The following is a 27953-nucleotide window of genomic DNA, read 5'->3' on the forward strand; positions in this document are numbered from 1 at the left end:
AACTTCTGAAATAATAGAATTGGTTGATACCCCGGATGTCTTATTCTGCCTAAACTGGTTGACTAGCACATTCTGTGAACCTGTCCTCTGTACCTACAAAAAAAAAACCTCCAATAAACAAAAAAAATTATAATTCTGATGTTTTCAGGAGGTGTGCTTTTACTGTTATAATTTTTTTTTAAAAAGTCTTTGTACTTTAAAGGAAGCCTGTATTGAGACAGTTCTGAACATGTGAATTGCCTGGATGTCGTGCTAATCCAATTTCTTGAGTACTTTAAAATGCATTTCTACCTATGGACATTGAGGCTCCCTTCACACTTATGCATTGCTGTAATGCACAGCACTCTGTGCAGCGCAATGGGGTGTCATTCATTTAGAAAGACACTCCAAAAAGAATACTGTAGATGCCCAAACTTCCATTGTAGCACAACACAATGTACATTTAGTTTGCACACACACAAATGCATCTAAAGGAATATTAAAGTAGATGTAAACCCTAACTGAATGGCCCATTTAGGGTCGGTTAATGGGCTTTTGCTTGCAGACGACAAGATTTGCATTTCTTCACAAGCCAAGGGGAATGCAAAACCCACTTATAGTCAGAAAGCCAACTACAGGTCAAATAAACCTGCCCAGATGCATCTCAAACTGATATCATTGACCCAAGTCCAAAGCCCGTCAACACAGGCCTCTATAGTTTACTAAAGTACTGTGTATCACTTTTTTTTCCATCCTTTGCTGTATCCTAATAAACATCCCTTGTGACAGTAATAGGTGGTGACAGGTACTCTTTATGGAGGGATCGGGTGTCTAAAAAGAACCCCGATCCCTCCTTTGCACTTCAAAGTATTCAGATCACCAAAAACGATGATTCTGAATACAGTGTATTTTTTTTTAAATCCGGCGCCATTGGCAGTCGAGAAACCCGGAAGTGACGTCATGACGTCGCTTCCGTGTTTACACTGCAGAGACTGAATCGAAGCCGTTTACGGCTTCGTTTCAGTCTGCGCCTGGACACCGGAGGTGCCGGATCGAGGATCGGGTCTCCCAGTGGGACAGGAGGCCCAGTCAGAGCGGCAAGAGGAAGTCCCCTCCCGGTCCTCTGGCATAACAACCGAGCGGCTTTTAGCCGCATCGGTTGTTATGCCTGGATAGCCAATCGCAGGCTCTAAACAACGGTACAACTAAACAAATGCCGAGGACGCATATATGCATACGCTCGGCATGAAAGGGATAAGCTACTTTAGTAGTGAGAAATTAACATCCTGCACTCTCATGCCTCAGATCTGCCCCAATTCCTGCAACTCCACACCTCAGATCACTGTCCCCCCTGCAAATCTGTTTTACCACTGTACCCCCCCTGCACATCTGCCCCACCACTGTAACCCCCTGCTAATCTGCCCCACCAATACACCTTCTTTCACATCTGCGCCACTGCTCTACAGCAACACTGAACCCCCTGAACATCTGAGAGAGGACATGAGGCCGACTGGCCACTTACAGCAAATTCCACGTCGCCCTGGAGGTTCGGTGATTTACGTCAGGGCTTGGATTCTGCCTGCGCAGTCAAGACGGGAACCATAGAGGCTTTTCTCGTATAACATACCATTAGGACTCCTTTAATATATTGCTTAGTGATCTGGCTAGAAAACTTGGTTATGTATACACAGCAGTTATAGCCACTTTGCTGGGAAAATACTGGGCAAGCTATGGCTATACAGATGTTGCTCTGTTTGAGACAAGTCAGCTGTACATCTACTGTTAAATGCCTTCTATAATGTATAAGTAAACCAGTCAGGCTTGGTTTAACTAATTTTTTGGAGGAAAAAAAAAAGGCACCGAATATACAACACAACTCATAGGTCCCCAAACAAATGCATTTTATTTTTCAAAAATAATAAAAATTAACAGAATAGGAGGGTTCTTCTAATAAGTATTTTTGCTTGCACAGATAAGAAAGGGGTTAAAGTAGACCTATGCGTTAATGGTGACATAAAGCCAATGTATGTCGTCAACCATCTTTCTGAAATGGATGTAAATGTGATTTGTGTTGAAGAGAAGCCTTGGAGTAGAGACTGTACATGATTCTTACTAATTTCTTCAGCAGAGATCAGGTAACCTTATACCTTGGCTTTTAGCCATCTTTCTAGTGCTTCTGAGTTTCTACAGCAGCATTTTCTCTAAGGCAGGCAAGCATTTCAGCATTTTTTTTAATATGCCAAGACTGTAAACATGGGCTGGAGTTAACATTTCAGTTTTGGTCCACTTTAATCCCTCCCATTAAAACAGATGAAAAGCCAAGCCGTGTTATTAAATTTCATGTTACACATGGGGGAAAAAAAAACAGTAAAAGCAATGGGGTAAATCGGTAAAAGCCTCCGCAAATTTGATGGGAGATTAACTAAAATTACAATTTTGTTTTGAATTTATGGGACTGTATTCACCTCCGATACAGTGAAAAACCATTATGGAACTCCCAACTGACCCATGTGCAGATCTGCAAAAACACTCCAAGAAAGAAAAGTGGTCACTTTCCCAGTGAAAGAAAATAAATGGGGGATAAATTCCTCCCAATAAATTAAAGATTTTATTGATCTATATAGAAAGTGAGTGGTGGTAACACTAGCGCAGAATGCATCACTGCACAGTCTGTGGCAAATGGGGGCAGAATGATGGAGAAATGTAGAGCAGCATCAACCGGTAATTCTTTATTAGCGATGTATTAACTTCGGAAGCCAAAGATGCCTTTGATGTATCCAGTCAATCCACTCTTTGCCTTCTGCTCCAGCTTATCCTCCAGAGAAGGCAGCGTTACATGATTTAAGGCCAAGTCAAAGAACAGAGGTTTACAAGGGACTGGATGGAAGTCTGGAGGGAACTGCACCAGACGGGCATGTTTGGTCACCAGAGAGGAGTCAAAGCAGAAGTTATCCAGACGATCCGAGAGAGGCTGTAAGGGATCAGAGGTGAGGAACACTATGAGATGAAAAATTGGCAACAATTCAATGCAGTGTATAAACTAGTATAGGTTTTATTAACCGTTAAGGCATCATGTACACTGCTGCTGGTAAACAGACGTTTAGGAGCAGTTGGGCATTTTTCTCTACTGCTTCTGAACTCGGTTATCTTAACTGTCCATGTACACAGGGTCATTTACAGTCATTTCTAGGCAGTTACGTTTAGAGGCTTTTTGTGTAAAGCAAAAAAATTGGTACAGAAGCTGAGTTTTAGAAGGGTTTGCGCTTGAAATGCTACTAAAGCGGCTAAACGCAGTAACTCGCATTTCATTTACAGGCTTTTTTATTTTAGAAAAAACGCTTCTAAATGCAGCAAAACTGACATTTTAAGCTTGGGTTACTATTTGCCAAGTTAAATCATTCAGGAGAGGTTGTAAAAAATGTCCCGTGTACACGAAGCCTTATTGTTTTGCTTAGAGTAGTAAAAAGGTTAAAAAAGAAAAATAAAATCAGTCAGTTTTTTGCAGATTGTCTCTCATTGTTGAGCTTTCACCTTGCTTTATTTTTACTAAAGTAAGAGGAAATCACCTCTAGTCAGAATAGTGGTCCCCATTACATGATTTCCCAACCACCTTGGGTTGAAGCGACAACTGTAAAATGTTGGATTTCTCATTACTCTTTGTCCAAGTGACAATGGTAACCATGAAACACGAGGGTGAACCTTATGGTTTCATTTTGAAACAAACAGGCCTGAGATTCACTTTCAACCAAGGATGCTATGGATTTTGCATATTCTTCCTTTTGTATAGTCCCTCTGCCCCCCCCCCCCCCAATTTCTGCCTCTAACCGGAGTTTCCAGTAAGTCAATTGGCCTCCATCCAAGATTATTCAATGGAGTGTACATAACTAGCTCCTTTCAATTTCTGAAAACCACCAGGTAGGGTTCTGTGTGGGAGCAGCAGCTTTTGTCACAAAGAGTACTCCATAATTGGAGGTTAAGGGTTTGTGGATGAAATATTCAATTTCAGGACCAATGTTAAAATTTAAGTGACAGGTAAATTGGAGCCAAGGATCAAATGCCTGGGTTCAAATATTGGAGGTTCGATTAAACGTGGTTGTAAAGGCTAAAGTTTTTTTTAACCTTAATGCATTCTCTGCATTAAGGTATAAAACCTTCTAGGTGTAGCCCCCCTTATAATTTACCTCAGTATGATCTCGATACGGTGTTGGTCTCCCCCTCCCTCCTCACTGGACTCAGTAAGAGCAATGGGAGCCATTTCCTTGCTGCTTTAGATATGGGACAGGAAGTGAAGGGAAATCTCCCCAATGTGAGACAGATGGCAAAGGGAGAGGGTTTGTCCAGGTTTTCAGGAAATAAAAATCAAGATTACAGAACCAGTGTTACATGAATGAAACAGACTGAGGACCTGTGGCTATGGGGCTTTTGTTCACATCCGAGCCGCTTCTCTCCCAAGTCTCATCCATTTCAAATATGCCCATAAACACAAGCCTTTACTATTCCTTCTAGGATTTAGAAGGACCAGGAAGGCACTGGTCCACCTGTCATCTATGAAAACCATTTGATATAAATGGAGTCTTTTCAAAGCACTGTAGGGAAGGAGGTTTCAGTTATCAGCATGGGGTAACAAAAAAAATAAGTTCCCAGTACATAGCACCTTAATTAAAACTTTGCTGTAAATTTAGCAGTAAACATGAGAAAAATATGTTGCTAAAGAAAGTATTTTCTGAAAAAAACTCAGGACCCCAGCAGGGGCTAAATGGGTTCTACTCAAAACGCTTCTCAAGGGGGTTACTAGCCTCCAATGTACAGATATTACCCACCGACATAATAATACTGGACTTACCTTGTTATCTTTTGTCTGAGAGGGAGAGACCTCTTCTGTGATGTCGGTGGAGTCTGTAACATATAAGTGAAAACAAAATCTATTAGGCTTCTTGTCCCAACACGGGATTAAGTGAGTGCCAACTGGCTGCCTAGTCTATTAACAATCATGAATATAGGACACATTTATGTTCGAGCTGCACGATTCTGGGAAAAATGAGAATGACGATTCTTTTGCTTGGAATGAAGATCACGATTCTCTCACGACTCAAAAACTTTTTTATTTTGAAAATTACCACAGTCTGAGTCAGCTACCCATATTATGATTATCATCACAGTGAGCTACCCCAGACTCTGGGTAGCTGAGTGTGGTATTATTCATAATATGGGTAGCCGACTGTGGTAATATTCATAATATATTATAAGGGACAGTGGTTGTTGGTATTTTAAAGCAGTTGTAAAGTAAAAAATGTTTTCACCTTAATGCAATCTATGCATTAAGGTGAAACAACATCTCATAATGACGCCCCCCCCCCCATCCCCCATTATACTTGCCTGACCCCTCGAAAGTCCCGCGCGGTCCCGAGATCCTCTTCGGCGCTCAGCCTGGCCGCTGATTGGCTAGAGCGGATGGATTGAGAGCAGCGCAGACATTGGCGGACGCTGCTGTCAATCGCATCCAGTGACTTGGCGCGCCGAGTCCGAGTGATACAGCGATCGGCTACGGCCGCTCGCTGTATCACGGGAGCGCGCCCGCAATTACTCACCACCATGCGAGCTCTCGCATGACTGTGGTCAGTAATTGCGGGGAGGACAGAGACAGCCGCCGAGGGACCCCAGAAGACGTGAATCGGGGCCACTCTGTGCAAAACGAACTGCACAGTGGAGAGAAGTATCACGTTTGTTATTTTAAAGGAAAAAATAAAATAAAACATTTACTAACCCTTTAAGTCCACTCCTCACAGGCTCACATGCCCCCCTTTTAATAGCCTAACTGTAATCTGCAAGGTCTGGGGTGGCCGACTGTGGTAATATTGATAATATGGGTAGCCGACTCGGACTGTGGTAATATTCATAATATATTATAAGGGACAGTGGTTGCCGGTCTTTTAGGTCCACTCCTCACATGCTCCTCTTTAATAGCATGTCTGACGGTCAGGCTATTAAAGAGGGGCATGTGAGGAGTGGACTTAATATATTATGAATATTACCACAGTGAGTCAGCTACCCATATTATCAATACCACCACAGTGAGCTACCCCAGACTCTGGGTAGCTGACTGTGGTAATATTCATAATATGGGAAGCTGACTCAAGACTGGTAATATTCATAAGGGACAGTGGTTGCCAGTATTTTTAGTCCACTCCTCGGCTCACATGCCCCCCCTTTATGCTGCTGGTGTGCACACTCATTGCTGTGCTGTGTGCGTTTCAATTCCCGGCTGAGAAACGTGGTAGTACCGCCCACGCATCATCGACATCCAGCGCCGCATCACACTCTCGGATGACTGACGTCAGTTCCGATATCCGCCATATGCGCTCCACGCTGGTTCTGTGGATCTGGCGGGGAGATCAGAAAATCGCGCTTATCCAGCCTGGAGATTGCAGGCGAGCCTATTGTTTTCAAGCAATGGCTGCCAGACTGCACAAGAAAAGTGTGATTTCTTTGCCTGTAGAACTTTTTTCTTGGAGTAGCTCACAGGACACATATCCATATCCAGGACACATATCCATGACCACACAGTTATGCTGCCACCTTCAGGTGATTGGACATTGGTAATATAAAAAAAGACTGAAAATCTTGTACTAGGGCATAACCCCTCTTGGCTCTGAGCAAGGCTTAAGCATTTGTAGCAAGGCTTAAGCATTTGTAGCAAGCCATGAACCACAAAAGGAAGTGGCCGGGATCCCGGTGTTCTGTGATGTACTCCAAAAAACTTTTTTTTTTTTTTAAAAGATAAGCCAAAAATTTCATGTTTTTCATCATACATCTTCAGGGTATCTTCATATCCATGATGCGGATCGATATGTCCCAAAACACTGAATATAAGGGAAAAGCAAAACAGCAACAAGCCTCAAACAACCAAACCATAATCTAACGCAGCAGCTGCCAAGACTTGCAAACCAAAAGATAGCATCCTTAGCATTCACAATTTACAAGCATGAACTGAAGACCAGGTAGCAGCTTTATGAACTTAAGCTACCAAAGCTTGATGACAAATAGCCCAAGAAGCACCAATAGAATGAGCCATCAGCAAAACCGGTGTAACCTTGCCCCTCAGACCATAAGCTTGGGAAATGAGCTGAAAAATCCACTGAGAAATGGCAGGCTAAGAAACTGCCTCACACCTCAAGGAGGACAAAGATATTCAGACTGACAAATTGAAGCAGTCGACTTCAGGTCAATGTTATCCAAGGTTTGAAGAGATTTGACCACCGGCATCTGAAGCTTGGGCCAGAAAAAAATTAAGCTTTGCTTAGCTGGGAGGGGGTTATGCACCTCTGCGCATTAGCTCTAGATTGCGGAAGTCTGTCCTGAAGCCCAGTGGGGTGTACGATGCAAATATGCCAAGAGATTGTAACATTTTTGCTTTGAGTCCTAGTATGTATATGAAGACCATGGAGAGCTAATAAATTACTTTAAAGGATCAGTGACCATGAAGTGGGATCCTTTTTGAACGCTAAATGACGATCAGTAAAATGAGGCAAATGTGTAGCGCACAAAGTCGTGTTACCCCTGTGAGAACCGGCTCCAAGAGCACTTTTTGTAATTTGGGTTTGAATAATATTGTGCTTTAATCGGTTATGGTGGCAGCATACGTAGTTGTGTATATATATATATATATATATATATATATATATATATATATATATATATATATATATATATATAGTTGATATTCTGCAGGGTATGGTGTATTTAGCAGTTTAACTTCTGAATGGTTGCTATAGGAAGCACTATTCATACACAGGAACCCACGTGATTAGTCTTTCTTCCCTCACAGTTCAAGTCAAATCACTTAAATGGAAATTTTACATTCTCTGGAGATTAGACCTGCGATAAACGCCAGTTCTCCTACTCACCTAGTATGGCAGCTGCCTGCATGGAGTACTTCTCTGCATTCACCTGTTTTATGAGTTCCAGCACATCAGGTAAATCCTAAAGAAAATGGAACTGGGTTAATGTTCAAGTAAAACACATATTCAAAACACATGCCTGTTTTGTGGAAAGTGACCACATTTTATATAAAAGACATACCCGATTCCTTAGTTATTGTATAAATATGACCCTAAGGCCTGAGATAAGGTGGTTAAGGGATCATCTTGTAAGTTAATATTGGGCACTTTTACCCCCTACCTGCCCAGGCCAATGATCAGAATTTAGCGCTGTCGCACTATGACTGACAATTGCGCAGTCATGAAGCACTGTACCCATAAGAAATTTTAATATTTTTTTTCCACACAAATAGAGCTCTCTTTTGATGGCATTTAAAGAGGAAGTAAACCCTCCTCTTTTTTTCAAAACACCCTGCAATACAAAGGCATAATGAGCTAGTATGCATAGCATACTAGCTCATTATGAAGTACTTACCTGAGATCGAAGCCCCCGCAGCGGTGCTTGTTGTTCTCCTCTGTCTGCGCCATCTCTCTACGAGTGACTTCTGCATATCGCCGCTCCGGAGCCGCGATGACGTCACTCAGGCCAGTATAGTGAGCAGCCATCGTTGTGTCCGATGACAGATCTTGCAGCCCAGCGAGCAACTTCTGAGGACATATGATGTCCACTCAAGAGGAAGAAAGGCCCGCCTGGCTGCCAATTTGCTCTAGGTCAGGTGGGAAGGTTGGGCTTTGGGGCCAGAAGAGTTTGTTGCTTAGTAGCTAGACATTTACGAAAAAGATGTCCGTTATGCTAAATGTTTTAAGTACAACAGTTATTTTTTAGTACATAGTTAGTCTAGGTGACACACGTTCATTTAGTTCAACCAATGCTTTACACTACTACAGTCTAGGTGCAGCAGAAAGACTACCCCTGCCGATATAGGTAAAGTGATAGATAAGATAAGCGGGTACCTTCAGACTGTCCTTAGATGAACCAGTCTGGACTTCTTTTGCATACTTTAGCACCCGATCATAGAGAACTAGGGCTTCACTCCACTTCTTCACCAGAACATAGGATTGAGCAATAAAGAAGCACCTGCAAACAAAACAGCATTGAGTTACTGAGATGGATTTAAGGAGTTTAGAATATAATCACATTTTCAGATTTTCTTCAATTATCCAATCATGCAACTTTAATTTCTGCACAGAACTGGTTATTTAACCACTTCAGATACCGCCCATAGTCAAATGACGTCCACAGATCGGATCTCCCATCCTGGGTAGACGTCATATGATGTCCTGGGCTTCCTGGCCGTCTGCGCCTGCTGCATCACAGAGGACCTGTGCGCGTGCCTGGCGGCTGTGATGTCCACCGGGCACCTGCGATTGCCCGCAATCACGGCAGGACTGTGGATTTGTAAACACACAGATCAGTGGCGACTGGTGCTCAACATTTTTGGGGGGGCGCAAACGGAAAAAAAATTGCAGCCTCACTGTGCCATCAAATGCAGCCACTGTGCCATCAATTGTCACCACTGTGCCATGCCATCAAACGCAGTCACTGTGCCATCAATTGTCACCATTGTGCCATGCCATCAACCGCAGCCGCTGTGCCATGCCATCAAACGCAGCCACTGTGCCAATTGTCACCACTGTGCCCTTTAATTGTTGCCACTGTGCCCATTGTTGTCACTGTGCTGTGCCCTTTAATTGATGCCACTGTGCCCTGTCGGCGCAGTGCCCTTTAATTGTTGCCGCTGTGCCCTTTGTCACCTCTCTTCCCTGTAAAATGCACTTACCTTTCTGCTTCTGCTGCCCTCCATCGATGTCTTCTCCCGCCTTGGTGACGCTTCAGCCAATCAGGTTCCTGATAACCAGAATCCGGGAACCTGATTGGCTGAAACGGCCATCAGTCTTATCCAAGGAACGCAGCCCCCTTACGTTCTGAGGATAGACCTTCCGGGAGACTAGGGCTGTACTCAGAAAGCCTATCAGAGCTGCTGGCTCCGATGGGCACTTACGCTTAGGTAACCGGCGCCCTATGTCCCGTTATCTGAATAGACCAGCGGCAGCTGGTAACCAATAACATACATTCGTGCAATACAATGCATGAATGTATGTTATTTGCGAGAGGGGGTGGCGCTGCAGCGCTCTCTATAGATGGCCGCCATCACTGCAGTTAAAATGTACAAATGACATTTTAAGCCAAATAAAAATTCTTAAAGGAATACAGGAGGGAGGGGGGGGCGGCACCCGGGCGTCCCTATGGACGGGCCGCCACTGACACAGATCCATGTCCTGTCAGAAGTGAAGAGACCGATGTGTTTTCCCAGTACAGAGGAACAGATTGTCGTCTCCTCTTGTGAGTCCCCTCCCCCTAGGGAACATTTAACCCATTCAGCGCCCCCAAGTGTTAACCCCTTCCCTGCCAGTCACATTTACACAGTAATCAGTGCAAAAAAATTAAGTAAAAATGCAATAAATCTATCCCCTATTTTGTAGACGCTATAACTTTTGCGCAAACCAATATACGCTTATTGCGATTTTTTTTTACCAAAAATGTTAAAAGAATACATATCGGCCTAAACTAAGGAAAAAAATAGTTTTTAAAAAAATAAATTGTCATATTTATTAAATCAAAAAGTAAAAAATTGTGTTTTTTTTTTCAAAATTGTCGCTCTCGTTTATAGCGCAAATAAATAAATACTGCAGAGGTGATCAAATACCACCAAAAGAAAGCTTTATTTGTGAAAAAAAAAAAAAAAAAAAAAAAAGTTAATTTTGTTTGGGAGCCACGTCGCACGACTGCGCAATTGTCAAAGTGCGACAGTGCTGAAAACTAAAAATTGGTCTGGGCAAGAAGGGGGTGAAAATGCCCGGTATTGAAGCAGTTAAAGAGACCGCATCACCAATTAATTGGCTGAAGATTCAGCGTAGTGCAGCTCCCCTTAAACTTACTTCAGTCCTATCCCGTTCCAGCGATGTGCACGCAAGCTGAGGCTCTCCCTCCTCATTGGCTGAGGCACAGCAGCGGAGCCATTGGGTCTGCTGCAGTCAATCACAGCCAGTGAGGAGGGAGCAGGACTGAGCCACGCTCTGTATGTCCCAAAAGAGACAGAGGCAGCTCAAGATCAATCATGCACGAGTGCCCACAGAGCAAGCAGCTTGTTATTGGGGCAATCAGCAAGGGGGAGGGGCCAGAAGCCCCACAGGGCTGCTCTGACCATTGCACAGAGCAGGTAATCATGATGGATTTATTTTAAAGAAAGGAAAAGGGAATCTTTAGAACAGTTTCAACTTCTTTAACCACTTCAGTCCCAGACGGATTGGTTTGCGCCTACAAAATAGGGGATAGATTTATGTCATTATTATTTTATTAGTAATGGCGGCGATCTGCGATTTTTAATCGGGACTGCGACATTATGGCGGACACCATTGTCATTTATACAGCGATCAGAGCTACAAATAGCCGATTACTGTATAAATGACGCTGGGCATGGTAGTGGTTAAACACTAGGGGGCAATCAAGGGGTTAACTGTGTCCTAGGGCTGTGTTCTAACTAGGCATCTCCCCATTCTGCCTTTCCGTGTCACCGAACAGAGTTCACTGGACCCGTAGGCATGGGCGTGCCCCCCTAGGCAGCAAATTCAAAGTGACGTGCAGGTACACCCCATTTGCCTTCCCATGCCGTTCTGCCGATGTAAATTGACAAGTGGTTAACAAAAAAAATTCTGTCTAGAAGGGACGTGTTCTGATAATTTTGAATGCAATACACGATCCACTGCAAGCATACAGAACATTAGGACTGACAGGAACTAAATGATTCATTCTAACCTGTATGCTTTGTACACCAGAGTCTTCAGTGCAATCTCCTTCTGGAAACTTTGGTCTTCCTCCAAACCAGGCAACTGGGTCAGCTCAGCAAGATTCTGTGTTGGAAGAAGCAGAGCGAGAAGCTGGTTTAGTTTTGCAGTTGGTATTGGCAATGTATATGCATTGTGTAAAAGGAAGGGAAAAGGGGATGGGAAAATTTTGCGCTTAGTGAGAAAAAATATATATTAGTGAAACAATTAAGATAAGGTCCTGGGAGTGACGTCCTGCTGCTAAACACTACAACTTAGATATAAAGTGTGAAGAAAAATGTGCAAAAACAGTGTAGCGCTGGACAACATATACCTTATAAATCAATGTATAAAGCAACAAGTATAAACAGTGTTAAACTATAAGTGATAAAAAATCATTTGAAACTTAATTCAATATATGAGTGCGCAAAATCTATAAATGCATAGGTTATTGTAACACTGTGCCAACAATGTAGTACTGAGCGATAAGTGTCAAAATACCTGTGTATATATCTCAACAGATAATATCATAATAAAACAGTGTAAATTGAAGTGACCAATTCAGCATATGAGGTGCAAAACAAATAGAGTCCACAGAAAAGAGCAGGGAGTAATTAACATTAAATGTGATCAGGGGCAGTTGAAAAAAATTCCCAAATGCCTCTGAACTCGAGTTTACCAGCGTCTCGTGTGCATGGGGCCTAAAAGTCCAATTATGAGATCCACAGGTGAGAAAGGAGGGAGATTTAGACATCCGTGACCCAACACCAGTGAGAATGAAGGCTTACCAGAAAGCCTGTGACTAATCCCTTTCAGGAGTAGTCTAAACAGGCATAGCAGGAGGTTGTGATCCTTTCAGGTGTCGGGAACGAATCCACATCTCTCCACAAGTTAGAAGGTGAAATTCACAGCTCCTCATAGGGTTAACCACTGCTCCCAGATAGAACTTGCATTGATGTGCGTGAGCGTGTGTTTAACAAACACCATGTAGGGAAAAAGAAAAGGACAATCCCATAGTGTAGGCGTAAAAAACGAGGGGATTTATTTAAAAGATTCAAGTTGAACAGCATAAAAGTACTCTCATTCATAGAGAGTAGTACAAAAGTCCTTGCAAGGATAAAAAAGCTCTGTATGAATGTCAGACCGCCTAAGGCCGTTTAGCGCATGCGCAATGCGAGTGTATCTGCCCAGAGTACTTTTATGCTGTTCAACTTTTATCCATTAAATAAATCCCCTCGTTTTTTACGCCTATACTATGGGATTGTCCTTTTCTTTTTCTCTACATGGTGTTTGTTAAACACAGGCTCACACACATCAATGCAAGTTCTATCTGGGAGCAGTGGTTAACCCTATGAGGAGCTGTGAATTTCACCTTCTAACTTGTGGAGAGATGTGGATTCGTTCCTGACACCTGAAAGGATCACAACCTCCTGCTATGCATGTTTAGACTACTCCTGAAAGGGATTAGTCACAGGCTTTCTGGTAAGCCTTCATTCTCACTGGTGTTGGGTCACGGATGTCTGAATCTCCCTCTTTTCTCACCTGTGGATCTCCTAATTGGACTTTTATTAGGCCCCATGCACACGAGACGCTGGTAAACTCGAGTTCAGAGGCATTTGGGCATTTTTTTCAACTACCCCTGAACACATTTAATGTTATCCTATGTGTCCATGCACACATTCACGTTTTTTTGTGTTTTAAAGCAGTTGAGTTTAGGCTCGTTTTTTCAGACGCAAAATTTTGGGTTCAGATGCAAACGTTTTTGCGTTTCAAAGCTTTGGGAGGGTCTACAATGTCTTTGTTATGAACGCTGATAGCCGATAAACGCGGCAAAACGACGCAAAAAATCAAGGCAAAAATGCTGGTTTTTGCCTTTGAAAACTTGAGTTTACATGTGTTTGCATTTGCTTCTCGTGTGCATGGGGCCTTAGTGCTTGCATTTTTCATCATCTGAATTGGAAGGGGCTAATTACTCCCTGCTCTTTTCTGTGGACTCTATTTGTTTTGCACCTCATACGCGGAATTGGTCACTTCAATTTACACTGTTTTATTATCATATTATCTGTTGAGATATATACACACAGGTATTTTGACACTTATCGCTCAGTACTACATTGTTGGCACAGTGTTACAATAACCTATGCATTTATAGATTTTGTGCACTCATATATTGAATTAGGTTTTAAATGATTTGTTTTGCACCTCATATGCTGAATTGGTCACTTTAATTTACACTGTTTTATTATCATATTATCTGTTGAGATATATACAGGTATTTTGACACTTATCGCTCAGTGCTACATTGTTGGCACAGTGTCACAATAACCTATGCATTTATAGATTTTGCGCACTCATATATTGAATTAAGTTTCAAATGATTTTTTATCACTTATAGTTTAACACTGTTTATACTTGTTGCTTTATACATTGATTTATAAAGGTATATGTTGTTGTCCAGCGCTACACTGTTTTTGCACAATGTATATGCATTTCCTTCCCGGAGACTGAACATCAAATATGCCACAGACTTGGTTCAACGACAATACAATGTAATGCTTTTGGTAAAAGCACACATCCACCTTACGATCTTCAGCCTGTACCAGGGTTGTCAATATCTTTTGTTATTTTTCATTACCTCTATTATACTCCTTTTTACTATTCATTTCCATTTTCTGGCCTTGTTACTGCGTGCACACAGAGGCCTTTTACTTGTTTTTAGAGGGGCCCAGGAGCCTCATAAACCCCAACATCAGGCTGTAGAATTAAGATGAGCTTCGTTCCATGGCTCCCTAATGGTTCATCAATATAACAGGTGGCATCCAGGGATGAATTGATCTTCCCAGGCCAAGTCATGCCCAGCCTAACATGCTGACACTGGAAATGGAGGGCCTAAGAAAGAAAATTTGCCTACTTCATTTCGGTATACCCGACAATGGACTAGAAGAGAAAAACCAAGCATTTGCCCTGTTCTGCCAGCAAGTTGGTTTTAGAGGAATGGAGACAGAGTGGCTAAAGCCTAAGCACAAAGCACACAATTTTTACACCAGCCAAAGAACAAAGACAGCAACACTGAGCAATTCGGATGGATTACACCAATAAAAGAATGCGTTAAAGTGGAACTCAAGTCTGAATTAAAAAACAAAAAATTATAATATGCAAGCAGGCAGCTCTTTATTGGAAGACAGAATTGCAAGGTCTCTTCTGCAATAAAATAAGCTTACCTGAAATGTGTAGTCTTCTTTAAAATGTACATTGTTTACATTCCAGCACGGTGCCCATTTGACGTAATGACTGAACTACTTACCGTGCATGCATGGGAGTTACATCACCATATGCAGGCCAATCAAGATGGCCAAAAACCAGCACCTGGAAAAGGTCAGGAAGAACTTGCCAGTGCCTTTAAAGAAACTTGCGGGCGTTGGACCGCTGAAGCATTGCAGATTTTTCTTCTGCTTTAAGTGGTAGCAACATGTGTAGATGAATATGGGCTGCCTTGCTTTTGAAAGCTCTGCTTTCCTAGGTCACACACCTATGTCGGTTACATAGTTATCCAACCCTGGGCGGGATCAGTACCATGTCATCTGATGTGTGTGATAGCACCAGTCCAAAAGAACAGAAGTGAGGCTGGATTCTGATGGATATACAATAGAATGTGTCTTCATTAAAAGCAGCGGATACATAATAAAGGCATATTGTAGGTGGACCTTCCTCTGGTCCTAGGCTGCTACCTCCTCGATTGTGGCAAACAGTGCACTCAGCTGATAAACTCTAGGGTGGGTATTGATGATCAAGGATTTGCACTCCTCAATATCTTCCTCAGTACTATGTTGTGAAAAAAAACTTTACAGAATGTTATTGAACTCCGCTACTGCAAATGCTAGATGTCTGTTTCCCAACTAGTGTAAAGAAACAAACATAGATCGAAATAGCACCGGTTTTGTCAATAAGTGAACATTTTCACTCTCATTACACATCATTGTGTTGCATCCACAAGACCATTACTAGAAAATGTAGTGACTGCCATCATGAAAATAATGCTAAAGTGCAGCAACAGCTCAGCTCTGTCTCACCTGCAAGATGATATCATAAAGCCTGATAAGGTCCTGTGGTCGTGGGTTCCTTTTGCCATCTTCTTCAGCCTGTGGCTGGCGGAGTAGGGCCTTCTGTAGAGCGCTTGCCATGCTCTCATTACGGTGGATGGCTGTGGACAGCTTGATGTAGGATAAGTAGCTACAAAAAAAGACACAGTTGTATAGAAGCTGAATTGTTCATTAAACCAATTACATCCCTCATTGTTATGGCACCATTATGGGGGAAATTAAGGATGAAAGTAATTCCGTTGCAGAAGGGCAAGTGTCCAGGATTCTGGAATTTCCTGCAGCAATAGGAACCAGGTTATCAGCCCTCCCTTTTTCTGAGATGATTTAAACAAGTTGTTCTGCCTAATCTTTAAGCAAATTCCTGCATCTGATTGCTTTAGACTTCTCCAAATGGGTCCTAAAGCCCCACACACACACACACACACTAAGACGAAAATCAAATTTTTCTTCAGATTTTCTCAGTGTGTATATGTACACAACTTTCGACATCCGATTCTGACTTTGCAAAAAAAAAAAAAAAAAGGACAAAAAACGCCAAGATTTTCTCGTACGTGAACAGAAGGAACTATCTGTTTAATGTGTACCATTTTCGTGTGATTTTTGGATGAGACATCTCAGATACGAAGGACCGCGCATGATCCAAAAAAAAAAAAAAAGAAGCCTTCGTCGTACGAGAATTTTCGTACATTTCTATCCTCCAGTCAGACTTGCTGTGAAACATTGAGAAAAAACAGCCGATCGTTCGGCCGATTTTCTTAGTGTGTACCCCAATTAATGCTTGAAACACACGCAGAGTTACTGTAATATACATTTTCTGATGCAATGTAATTTCAGACAACTAACACTTCAGTATAGAAAATAGGCAGACCGGAAATTTTCAAAATTGAATAAAAAACACAAAGTATGACTGCAGAATATTCACAATAGGACCAAAGCCTATTCCTGTAAGGGAGGGGACTTGTCTCAGGGGATAAGTCAACCTTCTTTTAACAAAACAAACTCGATTCTTCTGTGTCCCCCAATGAAGAGAAAAACATACAATAGTTACCTGTGCAAGTACTGTAGGGTAGAGACTTTGCCAGTTTCACCATCAATAACAGCATCTCTATGTCTCTGCAAAGAAATAAAATGTCCATCCACAGTAAACAAACAATCTGTTAAGATGTTTAGTGCACAAAACTTTTTATATGTTGGAATAAATGCGTACAGTAAATGGACTTGGTTACAGAGGATTTTTTTGTGGCAAACAAACATAAACGGGAACGTTTAACAAACTATGACCGTACATTTATATCATTATAGAGCATTCCTAACCACTTGCCGACCAGCCACCATCATACTGCGGCAGGTTGGCTTGTTCCCACGAATCGCCGGAGCTGTACGTTAGTCCGTTTTACAGCTACATCAACTAAAAAAAAAAATCTTGCAAGCTACCAATCCACTAACCTAAGGAGCCAATAAAAACAACCCTCATGAGTGATGAGGTGTATCTAGATTACTTTTACCTGCTAGCACCAGACAAACTCATAAACTGTTGAAAAAAGATAAATAAAATAAACCCCTGCCCCGCTGTGTATACCTTTGTGCAAATATTAATATCCAATGTGCCAATACATGAAGTGCAAATGCCAAATAAAAAATATTGGCAACTTGGATATTAATACTCGCACAACGGTATACACAGCGTTTTACAGCTAGCGCAGGCACGCTGCACGGTGGGGGAGCTGATGCGTGTGGCCGGCGGCCACGACGTCTGCCGGCCAGCAGCAATCGCTCCACAGAGAGCCAGAATAGGAATCTGTAAATGTAAAACATATCCCTGTACTAACCAGGAAGTACAGAGTGATAGTCTGTTCCTAATGATTAGAAACTGCGATCTCTCTGTACTCAAAGTCAGTCCCCTCCCCCCCACAGTTAGAAACATCTCCCAGGGAACACATTTAACCCCTAGATCACCAGTGTTAACCCCTTGCCTGCCAGTGTCATTTATACAGTAAATCAGAGCATTTTTTTTATAGCACTGACCCCCCCCCCCCCCCCCCAGTACATTGATCGGCAGGCAAGATTCTTCCTGTGTCCAGTGAACCTGTGTCGACTGAACACCCCAAACTCCCCCCAAATCAGTCAGGCTGGCATCCATCGCGATCACCGCCCAGTGAAAGGGAAGGAACGACTTTACTGGAATAAAGGGTCAGAGATCTCAGCCACCAGACCAGGGAAGTCCGGACTAGTTGGCTCATCCGGATTTGACAATCCAGGGACAACGGAGACTTATCCAACTTGGACAGGATCTCCTTCTGCAAGACTCGAGTGTGGAATTGAGCATACGGTACTGCCTCGAAGGAGGCTACCATGAGACCCAGGACTTGTATGCAAAAGCGCAGCGATGACCACCAGCGGAATGCCAACAGCTTCACCACCGTCTGCAGAGTCTGCAATTTTTCCAAAGGGAGAAAAACTCTCGCCTCTGAGGAATCTAGAATCAGACCCAGATATTCTAGGCGCTGAGTCGGTACCAACACTGACTTCTGGAAGTTCAGCACCAAGCCAAACTCTGAGGGTCTGACTGGCAATCGCCACATCCTCCTCTAATTCTGAGCTTGAAGCAGCTCTCAGAAGCAGATCGTCCAAGTAGCCCACGATAGCGATTCCTCGCCGCCTCAACAAGGCCAGAATTGGGGCGAGCACCTTGGTGAAAACCCTTGGCACTGACGTCAGGCCAAAAGGGAGAGCCACAAATTGATAGTGGTCTTCCCCAACCGCAAAGCGCAGGAACCTCTGATGCCCGACGAAAATGGGGACATGCAAATATGAGTCTTTGATGTCCAAGGACGCCAGAAAATCCCCCGGATGGAGTGCCGAGACCACAGAGTGAACCGATTCCATCCTGAACTTCCGAGCCCTCACAAAGGTATTGAGGGCTTTGAGGTCCAGGATTGGACGGACACCGTCTTTCTTTGGGACCACAAACAGATTTGAGTAGAAACCCTGAAACCTTTCCTGCAGTGGCACAGGTATGATTACCCCGCATTTGAGCAATTCCTGTACCGCCCCAAATAGGGTGACCAGATGACCCAGAAGGAGAGGGAGGTTTGAGGGAAACAATCTGTTTGGTGGACAAGAGAGAAACCATCTTGTACCCTGTTAAAACCACTTAGAAGACCCACTGGTCGGAAATCAGGGAGGTCCACCGAGCTGCAAACTCGTGCAGACGTCCCCCCATCCGAGAGTTGGGCAGGGGCAAACCTTCATGCCGTCGCCGATTTGTTCGCAGGCTTGTTTGGCTTGCAAACCCAGGGAACTCTCAGCTGGGCCTTTGTCGGTCTGAGGACGCCTACCTGCGGGTCCTGACTGACTAAAGTACCACTTCTGCGCGGAAAAGGAGGGCCCTGGCCTACGGTGTGGCTCCTTTCCTGGACTAAGGGAGGAGCTTGCTCTTACCCCCAGTGGCATCCTTTATGTCATCATCCAGGGAGGCACCAAATAGCCTCCCACCCCGAAACGGCAAATCCGCCAGAGCCTTCTTGGAAGTCTGATCCGCAGACCAGACCCCAAGCCAAATCAGGCACTGCAGATAGTGAGGCTCTGGAGATCAAGGGAGCTGCATCGCAGACATACTTGAGATCATGCACTAACTGGTCAGCCAGTTCCACGCAGCCTGGGGGGAGCATGATGCTCTTCCAACTCCTGGTGCAATAGTTTTGCCCATTCAGCAAGTGTCTGACACCAGTGCCGCATCCAAAATAGGCCGCAATGCTGATCCCAGCATAGTGAACATGGACCGGCCCACCGCTTCGGACATCCGTCAGCAGGGTCCTTAAATGCAGGGGTCCCCCTCAGCCGGAATCGTGGTTGCCTTGTTTAACCTAGATACCGGGGGGTCCACAACCGGGGGAGATGCCCACTTTTTTTTAAAAGGCTCTCCTCAAAAGGATAACGGACCACCATGCATTTTGGGACCCATTCCTTGTCTATGAACTTATCAAAATAAGCCACATAAGGAAACACCTTAGCAGTGCGGGCCGGCTTGTGGGACCCAAAAAGGGGCCGACACCTCAGCAGATTCCCCGGCAGTATCCTCCAGCTCGAGTGTCCCGCACTGCGATAAGAGCTCTAACAAGTGCCTTGTCTTGCGCTGACCCGGACATGGAGTCCTCCTCACTGTCAGAAAGGTCCTGGTCCGCATCCTCGGATACCTCAGAACCGGGGCCATGTGCCGCAGCCTGCCCCAAGTCAGAGTCAGAGCTATCCCCAGGAGATGGTGGGGGGAGGGGGCGTTTTTTTACCCCCCATGCGCCCCTACACCTCTTCCACCCTGGCAACAAATGATTCCAGGACTGCCGACAAAGCGTACACAGGAACCGCAGGTGCAGGGGCACCGGTTGCTACCACAGGAATGTCTGGGGAAGAAGCGACAGCTTCTGACGCCATGCTGACCCGCTCACTTGACAGCCCTCAGGGACTATAGTCAAGGTACAAGTGCACAAAAAAAGACCCACCCTCCTTGCTGTACTGGCCAAAGGGGTATCCCAGGGGACTCACCACCCTGACAAGAAGCTGCACAGCACCGCGGTCCGCTCTCCAACACTACACAGTGTGTGTGTCTGGGTGTCTCTGAACAGCGCAGTTCACCTTAGACAGCCATTCCAGCACTAGAGGCCAAAACCTGTTTAAAACCACACCAAGATGACCGCCTCAGGAAAAAAAAAGAAAGAGCGCAAGCTTCTTGAAAATGGCTGCCCGCTGTAACTACCTGCGCCACAGCACGGGTACAAGAAAATGGCTGCCAGCTGTGTTACATTAACAGCAGCGCGGCTACAAGAAAATGGCGCAGGTGCTCAAAAAACAGTGCCGAGCTACTGAGGTGGACGAGAAGGCCGGGAACGACGCCGAGGCCCCTTAAAAGGCAGACTACCCAAACAGAGAGCGGACCCGAAAACACCCGCATCCCCCAGGCAGGACCCGGTGCCCCCCTTCACAGGTACATGGCGGTCACAGCAAGCCCAAGCATGCATGGGGGAGGAGGAAAGGGACGGGGAGAGAGGAAAGGGAGGGCAAGAGACCCCATAGTCGACCACCCCAGGAATGCACAGCTATTCCATCCTGCCAAGACAGGAGGAAAACTACTTACCTGTTCCTGGAGGACTGCCGGCGCGTTCCTAACAGACTCATCCCCGAGCGGTACGAATTGGCTGTCCGCCACGGCTCACTGACTCAGACAGCAGTAGCCCAGTCATATGTGAGCCTGGAGCATAAAGCTCATCGGCCACCCCTGGAGCAATGGGGTATGGCGTGGCCGACCCAGCGTGTAGCTACGGCCTGCTCACGCTCGATGGCCGGACTGGGGAGACTACAAGGATCTATATTATCCAGCCTGTCACCCAGCCGGCAGTTGATTAGAAGATCTCAGGATCAAAAAAGTAAAGAAAAAAAAAAAAAAAAAAAAGTTCTCCAGGACCAAGGGCCCAAATTGATCCAGGTCCTTTTCTACTAGGCAGAAAAAAAAACATACCGCTCTATTCTGATTTTGTCCAGGGCTTCCCGGTTCCGATGACTGCGGGACTGGGCGTTCCTATCCCTGCCTCAGGGTTCTGATGACTGCGGGACTGGGCGTTCCTATCCTTGGGTTACATGATTGACGGTTTGTGAAACAGTTCCCCTGTCGCACAACGCGTGTCACCAGATTTCCGGAAATAGCCGAGCTGCGAATCGGCACTATACGGCGCCTGCGCCGTCAGCTCTAAGTGGCGGGCGCAAGCACCGTATAGTGCCGACTCTCAGTTCGGCTATTTCTGGAAATCTGGTGACGCGCGTTGCGCGACAGGGGAACCGTTTCACAAGCCGTCAATCATGTAAGCCAAGGATAGGAACGCCCAGTCCCGCAGTCATCAGAACCCGGAAGCCCTGGACAAAAAGACAATATAACGGTATGTACTGAGAAAAAAATAAATGACCTGCATACAGTAAATGTGCTTAGTATGCTGGATGTAATGTTAAACATTTTTTGGGTGAACCCCCGCTTTAAGGGAGAAAATCTTCTGGTCCTTAAGTGGTTAGTTCCGCTTTAACCAATTGCATAGTTTTTAAGTAGTTATGAACATACAATGTTATGCAGATACCATAATGGATTTTTCAGAAATTATATATTTCTTACCATAAAAAATAAAAAAAAGTTAAAAAGTTGTCTCATGTGAGCACACATCTAGGTCTTCCTGATAAGGACACTGTGCAGACATACTGGTGTTGATTTAATAAAACAAGAGCACTCAGAACCTGGTGCAGCTCTGCATGGTAGCTAGTCAGCTTCTTCAATGAAGCTTTGACAATAAAACGGATTGGTTTCTATGCAGAGCTGCACCAGATTGTGCACTCTCCAGTTTAAGTAAATCTCATCCACTTGGTGCCTGTATTCCATAGTCTGTTCAGACAAACTGTAGCATATGCGTTAGCAGGGGGTGTGTGCAAGATGACAGGCTATGATGATTAAGAGGAGGGGGGTGTATGCCAGAGGCAGGCTGTGAATGGTCAGGGTGGTGTCTAAACAACTACGCAATACAATAGAGGCATTCTGCATGTCTGCATAGTGTTCTGTACCTCTGAATGGCCAGCCAAAAAGGATGAAAACTGTCCACACAAGCACAGATGAGCTTCTGTTCTTTGTGTGGTCAGTTTAGAACAAGGAAGGTCAATAAGGTACTTCAGTTCGAACAGGGCCGTCTTTAATATGGTTTGGGCCCTGGGCAAACATTTTTTTTGGGCCCCCCTCCAGCTTAGTTTGGGCCTGGCTGGTTCACATGTATGTTTTGGCGGTCCTCATTTGTGCAGGTACAGCAGCCCATTGATTTGAATGGGCTGCCATGCCTTTGTTTCCTGCAGAAAAAAGGTGCATTCAGCATTTTAAAAATACAGTTGCTTTGAAATCCATTCTGCTTTTGCACCATGCTACTTACCTGCAGTTCTTGCACACACAAACGCACTGTGTTTTTAAAAGCGTGACCTAAACGTCTAAAAATGCAGCAAGTTTGACAGTGCGGGAACTGCAGATGAGTCACAACAGACAGCAGAATGGACAGACAGTGCTGTATTTCAGTGCTTGATGGGTATAGGAGTGCCGTGTGCGCAGCCTATTACATGAGGCATGCGCTTTTATTTGCAGGAAACGCAGGCATGGCGGCCCATTCAAATGAATGGGCTGCTGTGCCTGCGCAAATGTGGGCCGCCAAAACACATACATGTGAACCAGCCAGGCCCAAAATAAGCCCATCAAGCAGTTAAATACAGATAGTAATGCCATGTGCTCTGAGGCCTTACTCAGCCTGGACTGCAGGTCTGGTTTGTGATTTAAAGAGTTCCTCTATTTTACACATGGCATGGCATGGGGTCCCATGGTGCTAAAGCAGAACTGACAGACCCCATGCCATGCCATGTGTAAAATAGAGGAACTTTTTAAAACACTGACCAGACCTGCAGTGAATCATCAAATATTATAAAGACTTTGGGCACACTCTACAGAAAACTTCTATTTACAATATAGATTAGCAAACAGTGACATACCTTGAGGAGCAGGACATGAAGAAGTCAGCCTCGGGTAGAGCAAACTGGGGATGTTATAAAATCACATTCTAATTCACTTTTATATACAAGCAGCACCCAGTGGCAGGAAGGGAGAAGTGCACGTCTAAAGGGAAGCCAGGGGTGCTGTACATTTTAAAACACTGGGAAGGGAAGCAGTACTGCCACTGGCTGCGTGCCGCTGGGCCGCCATCAGGAATTATGGGGCCACTTATACAGCTTCAGGCATGGGCCCCCTGGAGCAGAGAACTGGGATGGGGGGGTGCTGCCGCCTGAAATTGAGAAGCGGGGGGGGGCTGCCGCGAATTTAGAAGCGGGGGGCCCTTTACCAAAAAAGAAATAAAGAAAGAAATAAAGATAAATATATATATATAAAAAAAGGGGTGTAGCCATCCGGGGGCCCTGGGGACCTCTGGGCCCTTTAATAAAAAGAAAAAAAGAAAGAAAAAATATATATAAAAAATATATTTTAAAAATGGGGTTGCCATCTGGGTCCCTGGGGACCTCTGGGCCCTTTAATAGTTTTTTTTTATAAAAATAAATTAGAAAAAAAAGTGGGTTGCCATCCGGGACCTCTGGGCCCTTTAATAAAAAATAACAAAATATATATATAAAAAAGAAACATTTATAAAAAAAAAAAGGGGGGGGTGTTTGCCACATGGGGCCCTCTGAGCCCTTTAATAAATAAATAAATAAATAAATATATATATATATATATATATATATATATATATATATATATATATATATATATATATATATATATATATATATATATATATATATATATATATATATAAATAAAAAAGAAATAAAAAGAAAAAAAAGAAATAAAATAATATAAAAAAAAATGTTTTTTTATAAAAAAAGGGGGGTTGCCATCCGGGGCCCTGGGGACCTCTAATAATAATAATAATAACAACATTTATATAATTTATATATATAGAAATAAAGAAATATATAAAAAAAAAATGTATAAAAAAAAGGGGGTTGTCATCCGGGGCCCTGGGGAACTACGGGCCCCTGGGGACCCCCAGACCTCTAAAAAAAAAAATTGGCCCTTTAATAAAAAATAAAATAAAAATATATTAAAAAAATATATATTTTTTTAATTTAAAAATAAATAAAAAAGGGGGGTTGCCATCTGGGCCCCTGGGGGCCTCCGGGCCCTTGGGGACCCCTAAAAAAATGTCCCTTTAATAAAAAATAAAAATGTATTAAAACATTTTTTTTTTATTTAAAAATAAATAAAAAAAGGGGGTTTTGCCATCTGGGGCCCTGGGGGCCTCCGGACCCCTAAAAAAAAAAAAAGGGGGGTTGCTTTGGGCCCCCAACAGTGACAGGGCCCTGGGCAGCTTCCCCATTTGCCCTGTGGTAAAGACGGCCCTGCGTCCATCACAGGCTCCAGAAGGCGGGATCTGCTGCTATGGCACTCGGCCGCACTCGGCAGGACTTGGTTTGGCGGCGTTTGGGAACAGATCGTTCCCGGGGGTCGCCGCTTGGCTCGGGGCTCACAATAGAGAGCCTGCATGCCGAGACTCGGGGCTTTTCGGGGACCCATTCAGGGCTACAGCCACCCAAGCCTGGGCCTCCCGACGCCCCTCAGGATTGTCCTGCTGTCCAGTGTCATCTTAAGAGCATTATAGGCCCCCGGGCAATACAGTGCACTGGGGCCCTGTCTACACAATCACGCACGAGAATTTACTGACAAAAATCATAAAATTTACTGGCAGAACCACATTTTTTACTGCCACTGCAAAAAAAGTACCTACAATTATAGTTTTCAGTGCCGAACAATGCAAATGTCAGTATTTAAACTATAAACATATAGCTGGTGCTATTAGCAATGTGTTTAAGTTAAACAAAAGTAAAAAAAAATGTCTTCATTGACATGAAGGTCAGGTTACTATAACCCAGCCAGCACAGAGTTTCCTCTTACATCAGAGTCTGCAGGATTCCCCCTTACAGTGAAAGGGAACTCTTATGTAAAGGGGAACGCTGCAGATCATGATCTAAGGGGGGAACTCTGATGTGGAGGGGGGCTCTGGTGACCAGAGACCACCTTATATCCGAGTCCACTGCTTTCTCTTTCCCACTTACATCAGGGTCCGCAGACTGAGTTCCCCCTTGCTTTATAAGGGAGAATCCTGCAGACTCTGATGTAAAGGGGAACTCTGATGTGGGGGGCACTCTGGTGACCAGAGACCACCTTCCGTAGAGTAAATACACTAAGGTAAGGGGGGTCACTAATATAGGAGGGGGAACCTTTATATCAGTGCCCCCTTACATTTTTGCATTCACTCCCCCCTTACATCAGCAACCCCCCGCACTCGTGGAGGACCAGATCTTCTCTGTAATTTCCGCAAACTGGGCATGGGCAGTTCTAACCCGTCACTCTCCACATTTTTTTTACTGGGCAGCCGGTGGGGCCCCCCAGGCAAGCGGGGCCCCCGGGCAACTGCCCAGCGTGCCCAATGGAAAAGATGGCCCTGAGTTCGAAGTACACAAAAATGAGAAGACTATGATTTAAAAAATAAACAAATATGCACAAAAAAAAAAAAAAAGGACATATCTGTATACAGAATGTCTCCAGGTGCAATATGGCAATATTGCATTTTACATATTTGGCATTTCTACTTATGAAAGTGCAGTTATCTGTTAAGGTTCATCAGAAGTAGTAGCTGCTTTCATCACAATGGATGGTAAAGCTCACCTGTTCAGATCGAAGCTCCTCTCGTACTCCCTGTATAGCATCTCTACACTCACTCAGCACAGATTCAAACAATCGTTCTTTGGTCTCCTCATCTTCAGCCTAAAAGAAAGACAGACATTGTTTACAGGAGAAGAATTAAAACAGAGAATCCTCCGCTTCTATACAGCCTTCCTTTGAATCATTGCTAGAAAATGGTAGTAGGATAGATAATCAGCGTTTTCAGTCCTTTGTTTCCATTCAAATCGAACATATTGAAACTGATTCACAAAAACTAGAGCAAAAATAAAACAAAGCCTACAGCAGCTAACTAAGCAACCAACGCATTTCCCCATACAAGGCATTGACGCCTTTTATGGAGAAACGCGTTGGGTGGAGCACTAGTCCGTGGCGTCACCACGCAACAGCCAGCCAAGTCATAAAAAGCATTTTTTCCTTCCTCAACGTTAATACCAAACAACACAATTTTCGAAAAAGTAATAACAAGAAAATTAAATTATAAAAAAAGTGTTTTATTGTTAACGATTTGCTTTGCAGGAATGGAAGTCAGCTGCAGAACTGATCCGTTTATTCTGACAGCAGCAGGGTGCTGCTTTCAGAATACGCCAGTGCATGCAACGCTGCAGGAGGAGATTTCTCATCCGCAATTAAAAAATAAATAAAATAAAAATGTATATGCCCAAGGGGGCCTGGGATGGTTGGTCAGTGGGCAGATCACTCCTATGTTTCGGCGTATACATTTTTTCCTGACAGATTTCTTCATCCAGATTGATGTTCTTCGGTCTCTTCATGTAATCCCAGACAAACTCAATGATGTTGAGGTCAGGGCTCTGTGGAGAAGCCAAACCATCACTTCAAGGACTCCTTGTTCTTTACATTAAAGATCCTTCTTAATGACATTGGCTGTTGCCCTGCTGCAGAATAAATTTGGGGCCAAATCACACACCTCCCTAAAAAGGTATGGCAGGAAGCATCTGCCTGTATTTCTCAGCACTGAGGACACCATTAATCCTAACCAAATCTCCAATTCCATTTGCAGAAATTAGGCCCCAAACTTGCAATGAACCTCCACCATGCTTCATTGTTGCCTGCAGAGACTTATTGTACCACCCTCTGGCCTTTTAGCAAACTTTCTCCTGCTACTGCAATATTTCAAATTTTGACTCAGACCAAAACAACTGCTGTCATTTTTCTGCCCAGTTCCGGTTTTCATGCATAGTTAGCCTGGTTGCCACGTCAGATGTATTTTTTTGGGCTGCATTTCTTCCACAAAGACCACTTCTTTTCACAATTCTCTGGACAGTAGATGGGCGTACCTGGGTTCTGTGCTGATGGCACTGCTGGACATCTGGCGCCAAAGGTGAAGCTTGCATGTGTCTTTCATCTGCTACACTTCCTTGGCCGACCACTACGTCTATGGTCCTTAACGTTGTCTGTTTCTTTGTGCTTCTTCAAAAGAGACGAACAGCATATCTTGAAACCCCTGTCTGCTTTGAAATCTTCACCTAGGGGAGACCTCGCTGATGTAGTATAACTACCACGTGTTTTATTGCAGTGCTCAGGTTTGCCATGGTGTTTGATCTGTGAAATGAAACGGTCTTTCACAACCTCACCTTAGTAACAGAGTTTGGATGTTCCTACCCCAGTTTTAAGCCTCCTACATAGCTGTATCTGTTACAGTTATTGACTGTTCAACATACATAATGAAATTGATGATCATTGGCACCTGCTTGGTATAATTGGTAAATTATACATCTAATTCTACTACAAAATCTCTCACCTGATTTGACGCCGAAGGGTAGTCATACCAAATATTGATTTCATTTATAT

The 27953-nt window shown here is 44.0% G+C and overlaps 1 protein-coding gene across 1 annotated transcript in view; it reads right to left on the reverse strand.

Moving 5' to 3' along the window:
* Positions 1-1859: 1859 nt before the first annotated feature.
* Positions 1860-27953, reverse strand: part of SRP68 (signal recognition particle 68) — a 53495-nt gene continuing 27401 nt past the window's right edge. The window contains exons 9-16 of the mRNA XM_040329984.1: positions 26127-26225; positions 16890-16954; positions 15812-15971; positions 11734-11828; positions 8871-8994; positions 7884-7959; positions 4823-4875; positions 1860-2950 (exon numbers count right to left, since the gene is read on the reverse strand). Coding sequence (XP_040185918.1) covers positions 2723-2950; positions 4823-4875; positions 7884-7959; positions 8871-8994; positions 11734-11828; positions 15812-15971; positions 16890-16954; positions 26127-26225 — 900 coding nt within the window. The 3' untranslated portion in view covers positions 1860-2722. The remainder of the gene's footprint in view (positions 2951-4822; positions 4876-7883; positions 7960-8870; positions 8995-11733; positions 11829-15811; positions 15972-16889; positions 16955-26126; positions 26226-27953) is intronic.

The sequence above is a fragment of the Rana temporaria genome, chromosome 12, assembly GCF_905171775.1.
Source record: "Rana temporaria chromosome 12, aRanTem1.1, whole genome shotgun sequence".
NCBI classification, from domain to species: Eukaryota; Metazoa; Chordata; class Amphibia; order Anura; family Ranidae; genus Rana; species Rana temporaria.